At 39.6% G+C, this 20,354-nt stretch overlaps 1 protein-coding gene across 1 annotated transcript in view; it reads right to left on the minus strand.

Annotated features, from left to right (window-relative positions):
- Nucleotides 1-20,354, minus strand: part of MAGI2 (membrane associated guanylate kinase, WW and PDZ domain containing 2) — a 1,298,069-nt gene that overhangs the window by 168,834 nt on the left and 1,108,881 nt on the right. Inside the window, 1 exon segment of the mRNA XM_055301214.1 lies at nucleotides 24-55. Coding sequence (XP_055157189.1) covers nucleotides 24-55 — 32 coding nt within the window.

Genomic DNA, 20,354 nt, shown 5'->3' on the forward strand with positions numbered 1-20,354 from the left:
GAAGCATAATAATTCCAACTTACAGGCTTTGGAGTTTTCCATGGAGAAAAGAAACCTGTAATAAAGAAAACAATATTTGAACTTTGAAAATATAACCTGCTTACCACTTAAGGGTGTCATGCTATTAAGATGACTGCATTCATATTATTCGTTAATAGCAAACCATAATGACAAAATACGCTACAGTTTTCTTCAAGGAGCCCAAATAACTTCGTTGGAATTATATTAGTTCTTCTAAGGACATTTCCTTATTTGGAGGCTGAGAAGTCTGAGGCACAGAGAAGGTAAACTGTATGGTAAGTGGTCAGCTGTTTTACAAGATCTGAGATTGAACCATCCTAGGGGTCACTGTGTCACAGCTGTAGCTGGATAATGGGGGAGAGGGCGAGGTGCGGGGGAGACAAAGAGAATATGTACAGAAATTAAGTTCTTCAAGGTAAGTACTTTTGCTTAGTATAAAAAATAATCTGCTTGGCATACCTTCCTTATGCGGTTAAAAAGTAATCAACAAGCCTTCATTGGTCCTAAATATTCTTTTTTTTCTGTTTTTACTTTTATTTGCATTTACTTTATGCAGAATTTACTCCTGGGCCATAAGTTTTTGTTTCTTCAGTTTCTTCAGGGCTATCTCTTTCTTCTATGCAACCTCCTCTTCTGGTTTTAGGAACAGTCTGCTCTTTTTCGTAAGGATCATCTCAGTGCAGCAGGGAGGGCTCACGCATGGGTTAATCTGACCACGAGCCCTGAAGGATCCACGCTGCATCTTGGGGACTTTGCTCACTTGGGGGTGCTCAGTGCCCAGATAATCTACATCTAAGCATTTATGCTCAGTATTACTCTCTGTACTATTAAGCATGTGCAGTAAAAATTCAGCACTCTTTTGGGTCACTGACCCTGTGTGCAGGCTCACAGTTTGGCCTGAGCACACCTACCACCTCCATCAGGGCAGTGATGGGATGGCACACATTGCTTCTGCAGAGTGACATCCTTCAGATACTTGCTGGCTTTACGGATATGCCTACCCTTGATGGCCTGGGCAGCTTAGTGTGTTTAAAATGAACATGAAGATTTGAACCTCTTGATTTGCATAATTTTGTAGGGTTTTCTGGGTCAAGTGAAGAGTGAACCATTTTCAGAGATCACCTCGGGCCACTTACAGACGAGCTCATTAGTCCTAAATTTAAAAATAATGTATATATCTGTTATGAATCAGATTCCAGTGTATAAAAGAATAACTCTTTGGGGAATGTTCTCCCATGGAGCCCTTCTCTGAGCAGGTATCTATTTATTATGTTAGCGCTACAATATTGTATATCAAGAAACAGCTCAAACTGTTTGTTAATTGAATGACTCGTGTATCAACAAAGCCATGCTTTTTTTCAATTTAGTGAGCAATTTCTATTATTACAAATGGTATGCAGATTGGACTGTCTCTGCTGTGATCCAAATGACCATTTAGATAATGAAAAGCAAAAGACAGATTAATTCCTTGTTCTTTTTTTCTTCTATTATTATTATCATATGGTATCAAGTTTTTTAAAAAACAGTAAAAACAAGCTTAAAAATAACGGTGAGGAGGAGGGCAGCTGACATAACTGACCCTAGTAAGCCAAAACATAAACAGTTTTGCTCATGTCAATGTTAGTTGCTATCTGAAAAATGCCCAATAAAAATGAAATATTGAAAATAAGCCACATACTGTGTGTTTATCATCTTAAAAACTGGGACTCCTATAAATAAAATGGTTATGGTTGAAAACTGTAGCCCCTTTATAGGAAATATCTAGAGGAAGCTGGACACACAATTATCTAGATGGTGAAGCAATCCTGCTCAGGCATGGGATCAATACTAACTGTAGTACCTCAGTGCACATTGTGGGGACCTGATGCTTCATCTTATGAAACGAGGGAAGGATGTAATCTATCAGGTTTCTCAGCTTTCCTTGGAACCCAGAGTCAAATTTAATGCTCAACTGTAATGACCATCTTACTTAAGGAGATGAGAAGAATTAGCTCATCTTACATACTCTGTGAGTTCTTATCTCTCCTTCCAACTAAAGGACAAAAATTCTGTTCCACGTGTGGTTCGATTATAACTTAATTATAAGGATCTAATCATATCTTTTTTTTGGAAGCAGCTGAGAATGAAAATTACAGATAAATAAATACATTTATCTCCTTGACTCACTCTGTAAAATGCCAACAAAAACAAATTGATCATTAATTCTACAGTGAAAAAAAATTGTAACCTATTGGCCAATTAACCATTCCTTTCCATGAAGGATAAGATTTATTTGTTGATTTATGGAATTGCCAGCAACAGGTCTTCTGCAAAAGTTGTCACTTGTCCAGTCTCACACGTCAAAACATTCAGTTATTTCCTCTGCTTTCTTTATGTCATCACCTTCTTTGTGGGGCACCAGAACAGATTTTGAGTATTTGCTGTTTTACATTTGTAAGGTGCTGGGAGTTTCTTAGACACTGATACAAATGTATTGAAAATGGTTGCTCTCTTATGGAGCTCTCAACTCTGCAAGGGACATTATGCTAAAAGATGATTATTCCTCCTATGGAAAATGTGTAATCATCTGACCTCTGAGCAGTTAGGGTGCCAGAACTAAAATGGCATAAGAGGGATAGTGGTCAAGATCAGACAAGGAGAGAGGGATGTTTAACGTGACCACCTTTCATCAGAGCTACTTTGGCTTCCCATTCTTTTAAGGCTGTTTCATTTAGTCTGACCTCAGACCATTGGCATGACCCAGGACTTCTTTACTGCTCCTATTATGGCAGTTTCTGGAATATTTCTAATTATGACTTGTGCAGCAGAGGCTTCAGTCTGAAGCAATAGTTAGTCTTTCTGAGACATTGTTAAAAAAAGGTTGGTTGTATGGAGTAAGTAATTTCAGGTAGTAAAAATGGTATCAGAATAGATTTCCCCAAATATAGATAACTTATGTGGCCCTTTGTGTTTCTTTGACAAATTATCAATTATGCTATAAACATTTAAATTAAAATAAATAGAAAACATCTATCTCAGATATGCTTGATTTGGTTTGATTAAGCCAGAAGGTCAAGTTTTCCATATGATTAAACTCCAACTTTCTGTTCAACTCCACTGGAAAAGCTACAGAAACACTACAATAGTGTGGACCAAACTATTATATAAGTGTACAGTTTTTTTGGGGGTAGGATGGCCCCTCTTAGAAACCAAGTTTATTCCAATTAATATTTATTTATTTATTTAAAAATATTTTATTTATGAGAGACACACACGGAGAGAGAAAGGAAGAGACATAGACAGAGAGAGAAGCAGGCTCTCTGTGGGGAGCCTGATGCTGGACTCGATCCCAGACTCTGGGATCATGCCCTGAGCCAAAGGCAGATGTTCAATGGCTGAGCCACCCAGGCGTCTCTCCAATTAATATTTAAATAAAACCACCAAAACCAAAGGAAAAACTTTTAAATCCTTATTCTGTAATTTTCTTTTTTCTAGAATCATTCTAGTTGGAGATAGATCACAGAAGCAAGATAGGTGTGGTTTGCTCAGAGTACGACTCTTGGGTTTCCCTCCACCCATCTCCACGGGAAATAGAACAAGGATCTGGAGAACTTTTTCTTAATCTTTTCAGAGCTATGAACATAGCTCACAGAAGAAAGGAATGTGTGTACCTAAACAGCATTTCTTTAAAATAACAGTAACAACATCTTTACGTTTTAGTTTATTTCTGGCCTTGTTTCTTCTACTTCTATAGAAAGCAGTATATTATATTCCCTTGTGGGATTAAAATTTCTTTATGATGGTCCATGTTTTCCATATTAATCCTTTATTGGTGTGTGTGTGAGCACATGCCTACAAATGCAAAAATTTATTTAATCCTTACTCTTAAGACAACAAAAGTGAAAGACCTTAATGCACAGAGTTATAAGCTGAAACATAAGTAGAGACATAAAGGGGGGGAAAATAAGAGAATAAATGGGAAAATTTAGGTGCAGCTAATAAGAAAACTTAGATGCATTTAATATGAAGCTCAAAATGGAATTAGATTTTTAAAATCCATCTTCATTAGAATAAGAAATTAAACTCAAATAAATTTTTAATTCTGCACCTAAAAGCACAGTGAGAGGGGCAGAGAAACAGAAGCCCAGTGCAAAGAGCTTAGATAAGAAATTCCACTACTCGGGACACCTGGGTGGCTCATAGGTTGGGCATCTGCCTTCGGAGCCCACATCGGGCTCCCTGCATGTAGCCTGCTTCTCCCTCTGCCTATTTCTCTGCCTCTCTTTCTCTCTGTCTCCCATGAATAAATAAATCAAATATTAAAAAAAAAGAAATTCCACTGCTCAAAAATAGAAGACAAACACTGATTTCATACTGAAATTTCAATTGAATTCTATATGTCAATAAATGCAACTTTTAGTAAACTACAGGACTATGGTTGTTGTATAAAATGCAATATGCTAAGTTAAATTTCAATTTTAGATAGAGAATGATTTTTTAGCATAATATGTCCTATACATTGCATGAGATATGTTACATAGGACACTCTCATACTAAAAAAGATTACAAATTTGTTGATTATTTGAAGTTCAGTTTGAATGGGAATTCTGTTTTTTGTTTTGTTTTGTTTTTGGGAGAACATGCAGGCACAAGCATGGGCTGGGGGTGGTGGTGGGGGGAGGCTGGACGAGCAGAAAGAGAGGGGGAGAGAGAATCTTAAGCAGGCTCCATGCCCACTGCAGAGCTTGATCTCACAACCCTGAGATGGTGACTTGAGCCAAAGACAAGAGTCCAATGCTTAACCAACTGAACCACCCTGGTGCCCCGGGGAATTCTGTATTTTTCTTTGCTAAATCTGAACACCCTATAAAGGGAACATTTTATATAAGTCCATTTAAAAATGAAAACACAATAGTCTACTGCAAGTAATATCTCATCTAATCAAATAAAAAAAAACAAACAGAAAATACTTAATATTTCCTTTTCTTGCACTCCCTCCAGTGTTTTATTGTGAGGAATCTTGCTTTAGAGAAACCTCAGAACGCTCCGTTTGCTATGCACACTACTGGCTTCTGTTGGTTGTCTGTCCATCAGCAGCCTTATCTGAGGCCCTCCCCTCACGTGATGCAGAACTCTATGGACAATGTGAGCATCACAAAAGACCATTTTCAAATTACTTGAGGACTGGTTGGCACCATTGCCTTGTCCCAAGAGGAATGTTCCACAACCTGCTCTTCTCAAAACCTGCCTTTGACACATGATAATCAGAATGAAAAAATTATACCTCTAAAGGGAGGCCCTTTAGAGTTGTGTGTGTGAGATGTTTGGTAAGATTTTTTATTATTTATTTTCACATGGCAACAACATGATGAACTTTTTAAAATTACCCCAATTGGAATAAGGGATCAAAACACAACAAGGAGCAACTTAGATTAGAGAGAGTCCCGGCATGATATCTTCAATTTGGAATAACGCCAAGGCAATTTCTCCAGATTTCTAGAAATTTCCCCAAAGAGAACTAAATCTTTCAATATGCCTCTATACTCCATTTGATATACTGAACTTCTATTTGCAGAATGTTAAATGGATTCTCCCTCAATTGAAGTACTTTGTACAACGTACGACAGTGGTTTTGAAGATTATCATTACAGTTTCATGTATTTTAGAGAAGTTTCTGCAGTTACTAAAAACGGCAGAGATGCAAGGGGAATGTTTCATATTTCTCTTTTCCTTTAAGCAATATAAAAGAAGTGGGGGGCCCTCTGAAATAGAGACCTGCTTCATTGCAGAAGTCCATGCCCTGGTTTATTAAGAGCTGTGTTGTGTTTTGCTTAAAAAAGAAGGAAGATACAATGCTGTGAATGTACTTAGCACTACTGAACATGTACGCTTAAATACAATTAATGTGACAAATTTTATGTCATGTGTATTTCTTTTTTTCATCTTTTATTTTATTTTTTTGTATTTTTTTATTGGAGTTCGATTTGCCTACATATAACACCCAGTGCTCATCCCACCAAGTGCCCCCCTCAGTGCCCGTTACCCAGTCCCCCGTCTCCCCACCCACCTCCCCTTCCATTACCCCTGTTCATTTCCCAGAGTTAGGAGTCTCTCATGTGCTGTGTCCCTCACTGATATTTCCCACTCATTTTCTCTCCTTTCCTCTTTATTCCCTTTCACCATGTATATTTCACCATAATTAAAAAAAAAAGAAAACTAAAGCTATGAAAGCAGATAAAGAAGTAAAGCAGGAAGGAGCATGTGCATATTGCATGAGTGTGAGAGAGAATCTAAGGGTAAGAAAGAGAATTTCTTTTTCACGGTTTTTGTGCTATCCTGCTGGAGGACGGGAAACTCACCTAGACACCCACACAAACCCTTCTACCTCTAATGTTATCCTTTCTCATAAAGGATTCGAGGCGATAAAGGAAACTCATGTTCTTACTACATTTCTGAAAATATTTCAGGGACTGCTAGAAAGTCTTCCAATAGAGGAAATAATTTTTTTTTTTTTTAGTTTCCCAAAGTGGGGGAAAGGCCCTAGGGTTTTTAGAATCTCCAGTTAGGACTAATTTGAGGGAGAAAAATATCACTAATAAAGTTAATCTTTAATTTAAGGATCCTCCCATTATCCCACAGCCTGGCAACTTTTCCATCAAACATTCAGCCTTTGGTAAATGTAAGCTAGCAGGGTAATGAGCTAATTTCCATTAAAAGTAGTTCAATGTTATTCACTTTTTTTCCCTGGGTTTTGACTGATTCATGTATGTCTTATTAAAATTCATTAAATGAGTTAAACCCTGCAGTTCCTTTAGATAATTTATTTAAGCTATTCGAAGTCAGAAAGGGGCATTTTTTCTTAATGAGAGTGACCTGGGCCAAGAAAACCCCCCAACCTTTCCATGAAGTATGGAAGTCACACTGCTGGTGATGGTACACAAACCTCCTATCACCAACCTTCAGCCAAGCACAATATTCAATTTGCAAAGAAAAATTCAAACTGGTTGCCATCTTTGGCCAGAATCTGTTTTTATGTGGTAAGCTGAGGCTTTCCCTGCAATGCTTTAAAAATGATCCTTTCTGCATCTTTTAAATAAAAGTGTTTTTCTTATAAACACCACAAAGCTGTTTTCAAATAGCATTTTCCCCCTGGCTTTGTTCCTTATGGAGAGAGCAGTCTGGCCATTTAAAGTAATCCCAATGAGTATCTAGAAAGGATAAGCCTGCACATGTTGTCTTCTGATAAACTCAGCTACATAAAGGATGCGTTCAAAATAAAGCAGGCCAGGTGAATAGCCTCGAACAGGAATAAAGGCACACAGTGAAAGAGGAAGAAGTGTGTCAGGGAGGCTAAAACTCAGAGTGAGGTGAGGCTTGCAGAACATATTAACAACTACAAAGGACTTTTTTCTTTATGTCCTGAACAGAACCAAGAGCGGTAAAGAGATAAACTGCTCTGTATGTTTACAGTGTGCTGTAAACAGTTGGCAAAGAAAATGTGGAAGGGTATCAATACTTGCAAATAGAAAATTCCAATTCCGAGAGCAATATATTTTTTAAAACGATGAATATATAGCATCAAGTTTTTGTTTTTGAGAAACCTGTCTAGAAACATCTTTATGTAACTTAAGAAAGATTGTCTGTAACACTTTACATCAACAAAGTATTAATTGAGCTATCGGTGTCTCACAAGCACCATAAATTCAACACAGAGAAAATGGAACCCTTGATCTTTCCCCCCCAAGTCTTCTCTTCTGTGTTCCTCATTTTGGTAAATTTCACTTGTCCTTCCAAGTTTTAGAGACAGGAGGCTGAAAGTCATTCTTAACATCTCCCTCTCCCTTACTTCCTTATCACCAAGTCCCATTTGACCTCCCAAATCTATTTCAGGTACACTTCTTTCCATCTCCACAGCCACCACTATAATCCACACTCACCATCATCTGCTGCCTGAATCAAAACAACAGCAAATTTGCTCATGTCACAGGGTCTGATTATGCTTAAAATCCTTCAATGAATTCCTACTGAATTTAGGATAAAAAATAAAACCTATCAGTTCATCCTCATTTACTATTCCCCAGAGGTTTCATGGGTCACTTCCCTTCACTCATTGACTTTCCTTGAATAAGCCAGAGTTTTCTAACCACAGGGACTTTGCACAGGCTCCTTCGTTTGTCCACCCTTTCCCACCCTCCACACAGCTATCTCTAACTCCTTCTTTAGGTGTCAGCTTAAACAACACCCTGACCTTTTGATTTTTATTATTTTTAAGGATTTATTTATTTATTTGAGAGTGAGAGAAAGAGAGAGAGAGAGAAAGAGAGAAAGAGAGAGAGACAGACTGAGAGACTGAGTAGGGGGAGGGGCAGAAGGAGAGAGAGACTCCTCACTCCTCAAGCAGACTCCCTGCTGAGCACAGACCCTAATGTGGGGCTTGATCCCAGGACCCCAAGATCATGACCTGAGCCCAAGTCAGATGCTTAACTAACTGAGCCACCCAGCTACCCTTGACCTTTTATTTATTTATTTTATTTTATTTTATTTTAATTTTATTTTTTACCTTTTATTTTAAATCAAAGCTCTCTATTATATTTTTTCATTGTATCCTATAGTTTTCCTAAATTTATGAAATTGCATTCCTGTACTTATATTTGTGAAATTATTAGTTTAATGCCCATCTCCCCAACTAAGGTATAAATTCCATTTGTGAAGGATAATATCAATTTTGTTCACAATGTATTCCTACTACTTTACACAATGGCTGACATACATTAGATACTTCAATAGACACATCTGAGTGAAAGGATCATGATAGTGAAGGGTGCATGAGGAGGGTAGAAAGAAAGAGAGTTGTAAGACACTTGGGAAAATGGATGAGGCATGGTGATTTGTGGGCAGTGGAAGATGATATAAAGAAGAAGATGAAATATATTATGACTTGTAGCTTGGGAACCTGCATAGGTGATGGTGTCTTTAGTTAAAGTAGGAAATGCAGGAAAAGAGGCTTCTGTGAATGGAGTATAGTGAAATGAGTTTGGGTGAAATGAATTCAAAGTGCTTTTGAGAGCTTGGGTTCAGGCAGAGAAGTTGTGAGTGGTGGGCTCTATTGTCTGGTGATTAGTAGAAGATTCAGGATAAGAGATGTAATGTGTCAGGTTAAATGTAAAATACCATGTGGCATGAATGAAACCTCCTTAGGGGATGAAGAAGAATGAATGAAGTGCTTGAGAAGTGACAAGAGAGCCAAGTAAAGAGAAAGTTTCAAGAAGTAATAAATGGAAATTATTTCCTAAAACAGGGTTTTAAGTGGATCACCAAAAAGGAGGGTCACCAGTAGCCTCTGTGGAAGCAGTGTAATTACTATGAGAGGGGTAGAAATCAGATTTCAGTGGGTGTGAATGAATGGCAAGGGAGGAAGTGGAACCGAGAACTGGCTATAAGGTTGAAGGAATAAGGTTATAGTGGTCCCACGCCCACCAAAGAAAGATTTGGGGAAAGCATGCCTACATTCAGATGAGAAGGTATCTGAACAGAGATAGTCTGAAGACTCAGCGGAAAAGAGGATAATTGGTGAAATTATTTCATGAGGACAGAGGATGGGATCTAGAATATAGGAGGACTTAACCTTAATTGAGAGAGGAGAATCCAAGTCCTCATCCAGAAGCTGGAGCAGATCATGTGTGTATGTTTGTGTGTGAGTGTGTGTGTGTGTGTGTGTGTGTGTGTGTGTGTGTGTGTGTGTGTGTGAAATTCCCCAGGGTCTACCCTGTGGGCCGGGAGGGGGTGGAGGGAGAAGGGCCTGGATGGGAGAATTTACTCACAGTGGGGGATTAGTAGGGGTTCTGGTTATGCAGGGAGACTGGAGGACAGAACAACAACAACCTGTGTTCAGGGGTAAAGGTGTAAACAGAAAAACAACTCCTGAGACAGGATGGCGGAGAAGTTACACAGACACAAATATGTGATAAAACTGACCTGAGTTCCAGTCCCAGCTCTATCTCTCACTAGTAACGTGGTCTCACGTGTGCACAGGAGAGCATCTACTACCAGAATTGACTCTGGGCTCTGAGCGAGACCCTGGGTCTGCATAATGGCTCACACCTGAGTGAGTGTGAGCACTCCCCTAATCTCTCTATGGCTCAGATTCCTTATCTGCAACAAAGTAAAGATAATAATAGGTATGATTTTAGTGAGAACTTAATAATGCACTTTACATGTTATTGATATAAAATGGTGCACAGTTCCGTTTAATGCTTTTGATGCATTTTAAATTCTTTTTCTACAGATTAGATGTCTGTTTTTCAAAAAGGTGTGCAACAATTTATTGCTACAAGACATTAATTTCTTAGTTATTTTAGGCTTTTTGCTCTTTTAAGCTTCCTTTTAAGTTCTTTTAAGCTGCCTTTTGCTATGTGGAATATGGCTTGCTCTGATTTGCTTTAAATAATTTGTGTTTTTTTTTTTTTTTTTTGCCTTAAATGAAGTAAACTGTTGTTCTCATCCTATTAGTTTTCCATCAAGTTTCTCCTGGTCTTGGTTAGAGGGATAAGGTAGCCCGCTGACCTCACTCAACCTCACTCTAGTATAAACTATAGCCTCAGTTTGTAATGATTATAATATTCCTTTATGAATTGTCTTTAGCTTTGCATTTTCCTAGAACTAACTAAATGTTAGTTATGGTTACTTATACTTAACCAATAAACTGGTTTTAATGCTCACCACAATTCATTTTATTCTACTATTTCTCCATTTTTGGATTTTGAATTTTGGTCCTTTGTTAGCATATGTCCTTGAATTTTTCAGCATATTTGATGTCATAGTTAGAACAGTGGTCTCTTAAACAGGTCTATACCCTAATCCTCAAAATCTGTGTATCTAATAATGTGGCAAAAAAGATTATGCATATGTGATTAAGGTTAAGGACCTTGAGACTGGGAGAAAATCTTGGATTATCTGGGTGGGCCCAATTCAATCATGTTAAATCCTTAAAAAGGGAGAGCTTTCCGGGCTGTAGATGGAAAGAGACAAGGGGGGTTGAGGAGGAGTCAACTTGCCGTTGGCTTTGAAGACGGAGAAAAAGGCCACAGGCTGTGGAATACAGGACTCCTTTAGAAATTGGAACTGGAAAAGACAAGCAAATGGGTTTCCCCCTAGAGACTCCAGAAAAGAACGACACCACGCTGACATGCTGATTTTAGTCCAGTGAGACGACCAGTGTTGGATTTCTGAGCTACGGTGCTCTCAGTAAGTCTATATTGTTTCAAACCACTAAGTTTGTAGTCATTTATCGTAGCAGCAACAGAAAACTTAAACATGTGGTATCCTTTCTAAGCATTTGGATATGGATTCTAGTTTCATCAATAAATTCTAATATCATAATTTCTTTCCGACTCTGGGAGTTTTTTCCTATCGTTCTCAGACATTGAGCAATGTTGAGGACAAGCTTGGATCCGCTCAAATTTTTTTTTGCAACTAACCTTTTGTTTCTTTGTGAATAATTGTTAATTGTATAATAATTTCTTTATCCTTTTAAATTCTTCATAAACTACTAGAATATACTGAGGTGTGAATTTGTTTTGATTTTCCCTGGAATATAGTGAGAACATTTGCTTCAGGTTTTCTCTTAAGTATTTCTACTCAAGATTTGGTAACTGGGAACCAGATAGAAATGCGAACTCTTGGGCAGCCCCGGTGGCTCAGGGGTTTAGCGCCACCTTCAGCCCAGGGCCTGATCCTGGAGACCCGGGAATGAGTCCCACGTTGGGCTCCCTACATGGAGCCTGCTTCTCCCTCTGCCTGTGTTTCTGCCTCTCTCTCTGTCTCTCATGAATAAATACATAAAATCTTAAAAAAAAAAAAGAAATGCAAACTCTCAGACCTCAGACCCACTGAATCAGATCTGTAATTTAACAAGGCCCCCAGGTGATTCACATGCATGTGTGAGAAATACAGCTGCAAGGCTATTCTAGTAGTAGATTTGATCTCTACTGCTTCATTTTTTCAGTTTCTCTTTAATTTCTTTGTCCATTAATATGTATCAAGAGTAAGTCATGCCCCTCCCTTTCTTCCAAGAGGTTATAATCAAAGCTTTTGTTCACACTGCATTTCCTTCCCTCTCCTCTGGTAACTCTAAGTTAGAGTTGCCCTCATCACTGAGACTCCATGTCAAGAGCAGAATGACTGGTAGCAAGTGCTGTGCTTGCGACTGGTGTTGAGAGGGACGGCAGCTTGAGATCTGCTCTGTAACTGGAGAGCTCTTCATGTTGGTCTCTACAGCACTAATTTTTGCAGTACCCGTTTCACCCTTTACTAACTCTGATGACCATTTTAGTTTTTAGAAGTAATTCTGAGTCCCCAGATTTGGTTTTCATGGCCTTTTCATTTGGTCAAACATCACTCTGTTTGGTTTTTATATTTCAGCCTGCTGCCCATTTCTGTTATTTTTTAAATGTTACATCTTCTAGCATCTGAGGATTCCAAGTACATTTTCTCAGTTTCTTCTGTTTTCTGCAGCAAATCTGTTTCAGTGTCACGCTGTTCCTCCTAATCTTTAAGGCTAATTATAATGATCCCTTTCTTATATGCTTAACTGTTGTGTTATATCCCCCTGCCAAACTTTAGAAATTCCTTTCATTTGAAAAAGGGAAGATTTATCCAGATGCAGGCTCATGAAGTCTGTTGCTGCCCATCTGAGTGACCGTGTGACATAACACTCACTTTGGATTTCATACAACAATGAACACATGCACAGCTTGCAGCCAGGCTTCCATTAGCCACTGTGTCCTATAGCTCTGCTGGACTGTGGGGAGACCTCTTGATACAACTTCCTAACTTTATTTGCTTGTTTTGGGGAGAAACATTAGTGTTGTAAAAAAACATTTGAGATGGTCCCTACCTACCACCCGTAGGCCCCTTATAGCCCTGCCTCTGTCCATGGTGCTTAGTGTAATACTGCCACATGCCCCAGGAAGCAACTTGTCACTGCCCTCTTTTCTCCACTTTTTTTCTGCTGTGCTTTGGGATTTGAGATTTCAGAATTGGTTAAAAGAGAATAGTTGGGGAAAGAGAGCAATTGATTTTTAGTGGGAAGGAGGTTTAAATACGACTGGCACTGCCTTCTAAAGCAATACCCAGCAGTCTTATCATTGCTAGAATCTCTGAATCCTGACATTCCTTATCTTTCTTCAGTGCTTTACTGGGATGTTGGGAGAAACATGTAGATTTTTTGACCTGATGCCACTTTATTTTATTTCTAAAGATTTTATTTATTTATTCATGAGGGACACAGAGAGAGAGGCAGAGACACAGGCAGAGGGAGAAGCAGGCTCCATGCAGGGAGCCCGACGTGGGACTCGATCCCGGGTCTCCAGGATCAAGCCCTGGGTTGAAGGCGGCACTAAACCACTGAGCCACCTGGGCTGCCCATTCATTCATTCATTCATTCATCCATCCATCTATCCATCACAGACACAGAGAGAGGCAGAGACATAGGCAGAGGGAGACACAGGCTCCTCACAGGGAGCCTGATGCGTGACTTGATCCTTGGACCAGATTCAAGCCCTGAGCCGAAGGCAGAACTCAACCACTGAGCCACCCAGGCGTCCCTTGATGCCATTTTAAATAGAACTTCTTAGTAGCGTAGTCTGTTAATGTAAAGAACAATTTTATCTCTTGTTTATATGTTATATATACCTAATACACAATTGTTTATGAACTAAGGTCTGATACATAGGCAGAACTAACATTTGCTTATTTCCTGTTTCCTGTTAAGCCTAACTTAACCAGTTAAGGCTTGAAATAAATCTTCATTTAAGGTCCTGGCATCCCTGATTAACATCACTTACGCACAGCTGGTGGGGATACAGTACAAGTATTGTCACAGGATTGCCCCTGGAATGTAGTTTTCAATCAAAATCACAAAACAGAGATAAAAATAAATTTGCTTTGTGGTTGGAATTCTTGGTGTAATTGAGTTGTTTTTTTTTTCTCACACCCCCCTTTCTTATCCTCTAGTTCTCCTGTGGGACTCCCCACAGAGAAAGGAAAGATGGTTCTAACGGATCCACCATGGAGTGGAGAGTCATAGCTCATATCTCAGTATATGTGTTATCAGAAGGAACTTCACTGACTGTAGTTTGTAAATCAATATTTTATATTACATGAAGACAAAAGATGCTGCTTATTTGGGTTCTCTCAAGAGCAGGCCCTGAGATAGCAACTTGCGTGATCCAGGAAGCACGAATAAAGAATGAAGAAAGTGAATCAGGGAAGTGAAACACACTATAGAGCAGAAAATCACTGTATGCACCTGGACTCAGGTGGATCTTCTGAGAAACCATAATGAACACACATCAGAACCTTCCTGCTGCGGATGGAGAGCCTGGACACTTATCCTCTGACCCTCTCTTCCCTGTGGGGGATAAGAATTGCTCCTCATGGAGTATTGTTCTCCCAAAGTTTTAATTTTGTCACATTTCTGAGTTGTCCCTGCTTAAGGCTGAGGAAGCACCTGCAGGACCAGAGGAAGTTCTGAGACTAAGAGGCTCCAGTGTTTGACGGGGGACTCTTGTCACTTTACTGGAAACATCCACAGTTGCCCATACTCAGGTGAGTGGAGAAGATACAAAGTAGCAGATCTTGTTGACAAAAGTAGGCAAACCATATCTGCAGTGGGAAGAAAACCTAAATAAGTATGCACCTACAGTGATTATTTTGGGGAATAAAAGATTTACGTCATGTTGAAGTGGGGATGGCAAATGAGTTTCAACTCGCATGCCAGCTTTGATCAGCTGATCACTCCATGCCTGGAGTGAGTGCTTTGTTGAGAAGGATTCTCAAAAGGCTCAGTAGGCAATGGCATCTTTATCATTTAGCATCGCAGACATGGAAATGGGAAGACAGAAGGGTGGCATGTGAGCCATGTATTTGCCACAGTGCTTTAATATGGAGCCTTTTTTTTAATTAATGTAAGTGCTGAGTGAGACATCTTCAAAGAAATACAATAAATTCTTCCACAGATTTGACCTTTCAAAATGCACAGCATGTAGAATGTCTCCAGTTAATGGGAGAATTCTCCAATTACTGTTATGAATAAGACAGGGATAAACTTCAAAGGCACAGCAGTTACAACAGGTATTAGCTTTGTCATTTTGCTACATGTTTCAAGTAAACATGCTAATTTATTTTCTCACAGATATATAAAAATTGAAATGGGGTCATGGTATTAACTGGAAAGTATAAAAGGGATCAAAGGCAGACAACATTCAGTAGTGTCAGTGCTTAGTCATAGCATCAATGTTGAGACAAGTGTAGTTCATTTTGGTGGTAGGGGGGTGGTGAGAACACTTAAGTTCCACTCTCTTAGCAAATTTGAATTACACAATACTGTGTTAACAACTATGAATATGTTAATTAACTAGATGGCAGGGATCCTTTCACTGTGTGTATCAAATCACAATGTACAATTCTATTTGTCAATTATACCTCAATAAAATGGAAAAAAAGGCCTTGGAGGAAGAAAATAGTCATTAATTCAAGTGGGGGGAAAAGTAATTCATCTGTCATAATGTCTTAATGAGGAAAATATTGCCATTTACCCTGAGACATTATTTTGACTTGCTGAGTCCAAGAATAAGTACAATATAAATCTCAATAACTTGTACCATTGCAATTCAAATTGATTTCAAGTCTCGTGGTTATTATTTCCTAAATATTCCTCCATCCTCATCTCCAATGATGCATTTGAGTCCAAACTACCATCACGCTCTGCCTGTACCATGACAGCCACTCAACCTCTTTCCATCTGTTCTTCACTCTGCAGAGTAATTTTTTCAGAGCATACATCTGATCATGTTGCTCTTCTACTTAAATCCAGATAATCAGCTTCCTACTACTTGTAAGAAGAAAGTGAAAATCCTTTAGAGAACCCCAATCTGTTTCCCATCCATCTTTCTAGCCTCACCTTGCTCTGGATGAGCTGCTTTGCTTTCTATACTCCAGGAACCTTCTCTCAGTCCCTCAAATCCTTCAGGCTTCACCAAGAGGTCCTTTGAGCCTACGTTCCTGCTTGTATCACCAAGTTAACACCTGTCTACTGTTTAGATCTTGGTTCCAGGGTCATTTCTTCAGGAAAGGCTTTCTGGACCTTTCCGAGCTAAATCCCATGAGTAGAAGCTCTCATGGCTCCAAGAACCTCTCCTCACACTTCTTCCCATTTTCATGCTAAGACCACTTATTGGTAAAGACATATATTTTTTGTGATAACTTTTTCTCTTTGCCATGAATCTAAAAAGTTCCCAGATGGCAGGGATCATATCTGTATTTTTGTTCATTACTGATTCTCTAGCTCCTAGCACAGTATCTAGCAATAGCAGGTGCTCCCTAAATATTTGTTGAATGAATAAATGTCAACATGCATTTTTACCAATACTCAAAATTGTAATTTCTCTGAGGAAAGTCTCACATTTATTTAGCAGTTTATCATTTAAATAGCAGTTTCAGCCATATTGCTATATATTCCTTGTGACATTCCTGCAAAGGAGGTGGGGAAGGAATAACTACACACATCTTGCAGAAGAAACCAAGGTTCTGATGGTGTCCTACCTACAGGCATCCAAGATGAACCAGGACTCAGCCCACATCCTCCTTGGCTCCTAGTCTAAAATTCCTTTCCCACAGACAGTCTTTCAAAGCCAGGATGACAAGTTATTATGCAATTAGCAGACTAGTTAACTGTAATGGTCTTGTCTTAAGATCTTCTAGAAACTTGCAGTCTTAAGTTGGGTATTGCCTGTTGGTTTTACATTCAGTGGAACAGAAGTGGCCAGCAGCAGTGACCACCTAGTGGCCCATGACATTGGGGGCTATCATAGCAGAGGATAAACTACTAGGTGCATCATGACCTATTATGTATTTATTTGCTCCTTAGAGACCCCATAGGAAGGAAGGTCATCCTAAGGCACTGTTCTACTTAGGAAAGAAAGTGAACTTTTAGAGAACCGGTGAAGTTTCATGGGCAGAAGTGGACAAGTGGAAAAGCGAGATAGGCACAGACATCTGGGACTGAAGGAGCCAGAAGTGCTGGGCAGAGAACAAAGCCTTCTAGAGCTCTAAAGTTTTCCAAAATGTCATTGTATTGCCTTGTTTCATAGATGACAGGATGAAGGGAAGTCTCCCGGGCTGTCAGCAATATGCCATGTTTGGGCCCTGACACATGTATTAAAGATTGATAGCATGCTGGAGCCATCAGGGACCTCCCAACTACCCAGTTCCTCAGTTTACAGATGCAGTCACAGAGTGTGTCTCTGCAAATCATCACAGAGCTGACGACTTAATCACTAAATGCATGTGAGCATCAGAAGTGATGTGACGCTTTCAGAGAAGGGGGTAAAAATATGCTCTTAAACTCTCCCCCTATTAGTCGACCTCTAAGCTTAAATAAAACCTTGTTTTGTTTAATCTTAAGAAAATTAGTGAGGCAGGAACCACATTCTGCACTGTCCGAACTGTCTGTGTTGTTAGCAAGGAACTCTTAGTGAGCCCACAAAACATACTTTTCAGTTGGGTTAAATTCCAATAAGTCATCAGCTTATTTTTGACTAATTTCCCAGTATCTTTAAGTCACTTAAAAGAAAAGAACTGAGGTGCTTTGGTGGCACGTGGGATAAGTGTCTGACTCTTGGTTTGGCTCAGGTAGTGCTCTCATTATAAGATCGAGCCACACACTGGACTCCATGCTCAGTACAGAATCTGGGTAAGGCTCTCTCTCCCTTTCCCTCTGCCCCTCCTCCACTGTGCTCTTGCACTCTCAAAAAAAGAAATAAATCTTATACGAAGAAAGAAGAAGAGGAAGAAGAAGAAGAAGAAGAGAGGAGAGGAGGAGGAGGAGGAGGAGGTCATCTGTGAAAAAGGGAGGCTTTCACTTCTACCAACCTCACTGACTATCTAAAGATAAATAGGGTTTGAAAAGTGAGAGCCACCTCTGTCACTGGCACATGACACAGTGTGTTTGTGTCGCTTGGATCCACTTGGGAAATCTGTGGATCTGCTTGCTTTCTGAAGCCACCACATTAGCGCCAAGGGGCTCATTTTCACCTTGGATTCTACATACAGCTTCAGTTGTGTACTAGACAGGCTACTTCTAGATTTTTCCCTAGTGGAACTAATCAGTTAAGAACCAAACTTTATGGCAAGAGGTAGCAGATTACAGCCCAATAGGTGTGTCCCCACAACCGGCACCCTGCTCATACTGAATCTGCTACTTCAGCACAGCCGATATTTCATGCTTCCTCTGTCCTTATCCGCTCCCACGTGAAGGGAAACTGGAACGTTACCTTCCTTCTGGATGGATGAAGGTCAAGCTGTGACTCCAGCCGCCGTGCCTACTCTGACTAATGATGACTAATGTTTTACAGAGAAAGCATGGAGGACCTGCTGCATCTACCTTTTTAATGAGATCAGGGTTCACTCCTAAGTCCTTACTTTCTCACTTTACTCTTGTTCCCTTGGGGGGGTCTCCTTCCCTCTCTGGCTTTAGTTTCTGTCTGCATGAGAATAATCTGTAGTGTTGTCTTTCTAATCTTGACCTCTGTGATTTGCAGTCCTCAGCCCCACGTGCTCTTCACTTCTCACTCCTTCACTCACTTGTTCATTTATTTTTTCATCATGAAACGGGTATTACCAAATGACTGCTGCAGACCCGGCATCAGCCCATCTCTCGTCTGTGGTCAAGCCCAAGTGTCCCTCTGTATCTGCACTTATCATTATTTAGGGCTCATATGCAATAATAAATGCAACCTCTTTCCCCTACAGCTTGTTCCACCTTCAAAAGACCCTAAATCAATAGATGGCACCAGCAACCACTCAGTCCTCTGATTTGTCCATTCCATCCCACTCCTCCTACAGGTTCTAGCTCCTGGATATCTCTTGTACTGACATCTCCTCTCCATCCCCATAGAGCCTTGAGAACTCCAGAACCTCACAACTTCTTGCCTACATTGCTGCACTCCTTTCCTCTATTCTTGCCTTCTGTGATAATTTTTCCTATCAAGGCTAGAGAAATCTTTTTTAAGGCATAAATTTCAGCATATCACTTCTCTTTTCTTCTATGCTGGTATCCCATTTGTTGCAGAATGAAGTTCCAAAATCCTTAGCATACAAGCTGCTCCCTGAGCTGGCTGCCTGCATCTGCAGCCTCATTGTTCATGGAGATTCACCTCACATCCCTCACTCCATCTGTCCCCCTCCACTCATGGTTCTCAGAATACCCAGGATGTTTGACAATTCTATTTTTGTTCCATCCGCCATGCCCATTTCTATCAGGAATTCCCTCTTCATCCTGTCTTCCTGGCAACAAATGACTTCTTTTGAGTTCTCAGCCCACCTCTTCTGTGAAGTGGTCTCACTACTCTCTCTTCTAGCTAGAATTGTCTAGTCTTATCTCTCTGTCCTCAATGGCATCCTGGCTGCACCCCTATCACAACACCTGGAAAACATCAGGGCACTTGTTTTTTTTTTTAATTCAAAGATTATAAAATTGGTTTATTATAGAAGCAATTTAAGAATACCCAGTTAAAATCTTATCCCAATGTCACTCAACGCAACCAAGGAAGTTACACACTTTTACTTTAGGGATAAGGACATAAGACAAGAAGGACCATGTCACAGCTGTGATTCAAACTCAGAAACACAAAGGGTTCTTAGGTCTCCTTCAGCTCAGAACAGAGGGTCAATAAGATTTGGGCACTGTGTCTCTCAGGTACTACAGTCTAGACTGCTGGCTACAATATAAGTCTCTTGAAGGCGGGGCTCCTATTCTATGTATCTTTGCATCCCCAGTGCCTACAAAACCAGTAGTTATTTAATGAATGCTTTCAAGCACTTAATGAATGCTTGCCAAATAAATAAATTAGAAGGATACTTATTATGAAAACTGATCCTATAGTTTGATATTTTGTCATTTTTAAAAATTAATTTTATTGTTAATTATTGTTAACAAAATATTTTCTTATTTTATTGTTAATCGCTCATGTCCCCCATTTCCCTTCAATGGAAGATCAGAAAAGGGAAAGCCAGATTATATGTCAGCACGAGGCATAGATTAGCTTAAGTAACTTGACCATTAGACTGTAAAGGAATAGAATTGTAGATTTTTAGAACTAGAATGGACTGAAGCTAACATTTTCTCAGGCTTTCATTTTACAGATGTACCATGAGGTCACATAGCTAATTAATGGCAGAACCAGGACAAGATCTTCATTTAGTGGCCTTATCGCCCTGTCATATTAGAGAAGTAGTTTTTATTGAGCTTTGATTATGTGCCAGGCACTACTGTGGGTCACATATAGATTTTTACC

Source organism: Nyctereutes procyonoides, unplaced genomic scaffold (assembly GCF_905146905.1).
Source record: "Nyctereutes procyonoides isolate TBG_1078 unplaced genomic scaffold, NYPRO_anot_genome, whole genome shotgun sequence".
Lineage (NCBI taxonomy): Eukaryota > Metazoa > Chordata > Mammalia > Carnivora > Canidae > Nyctereutes > Nyctereutes procyonoides.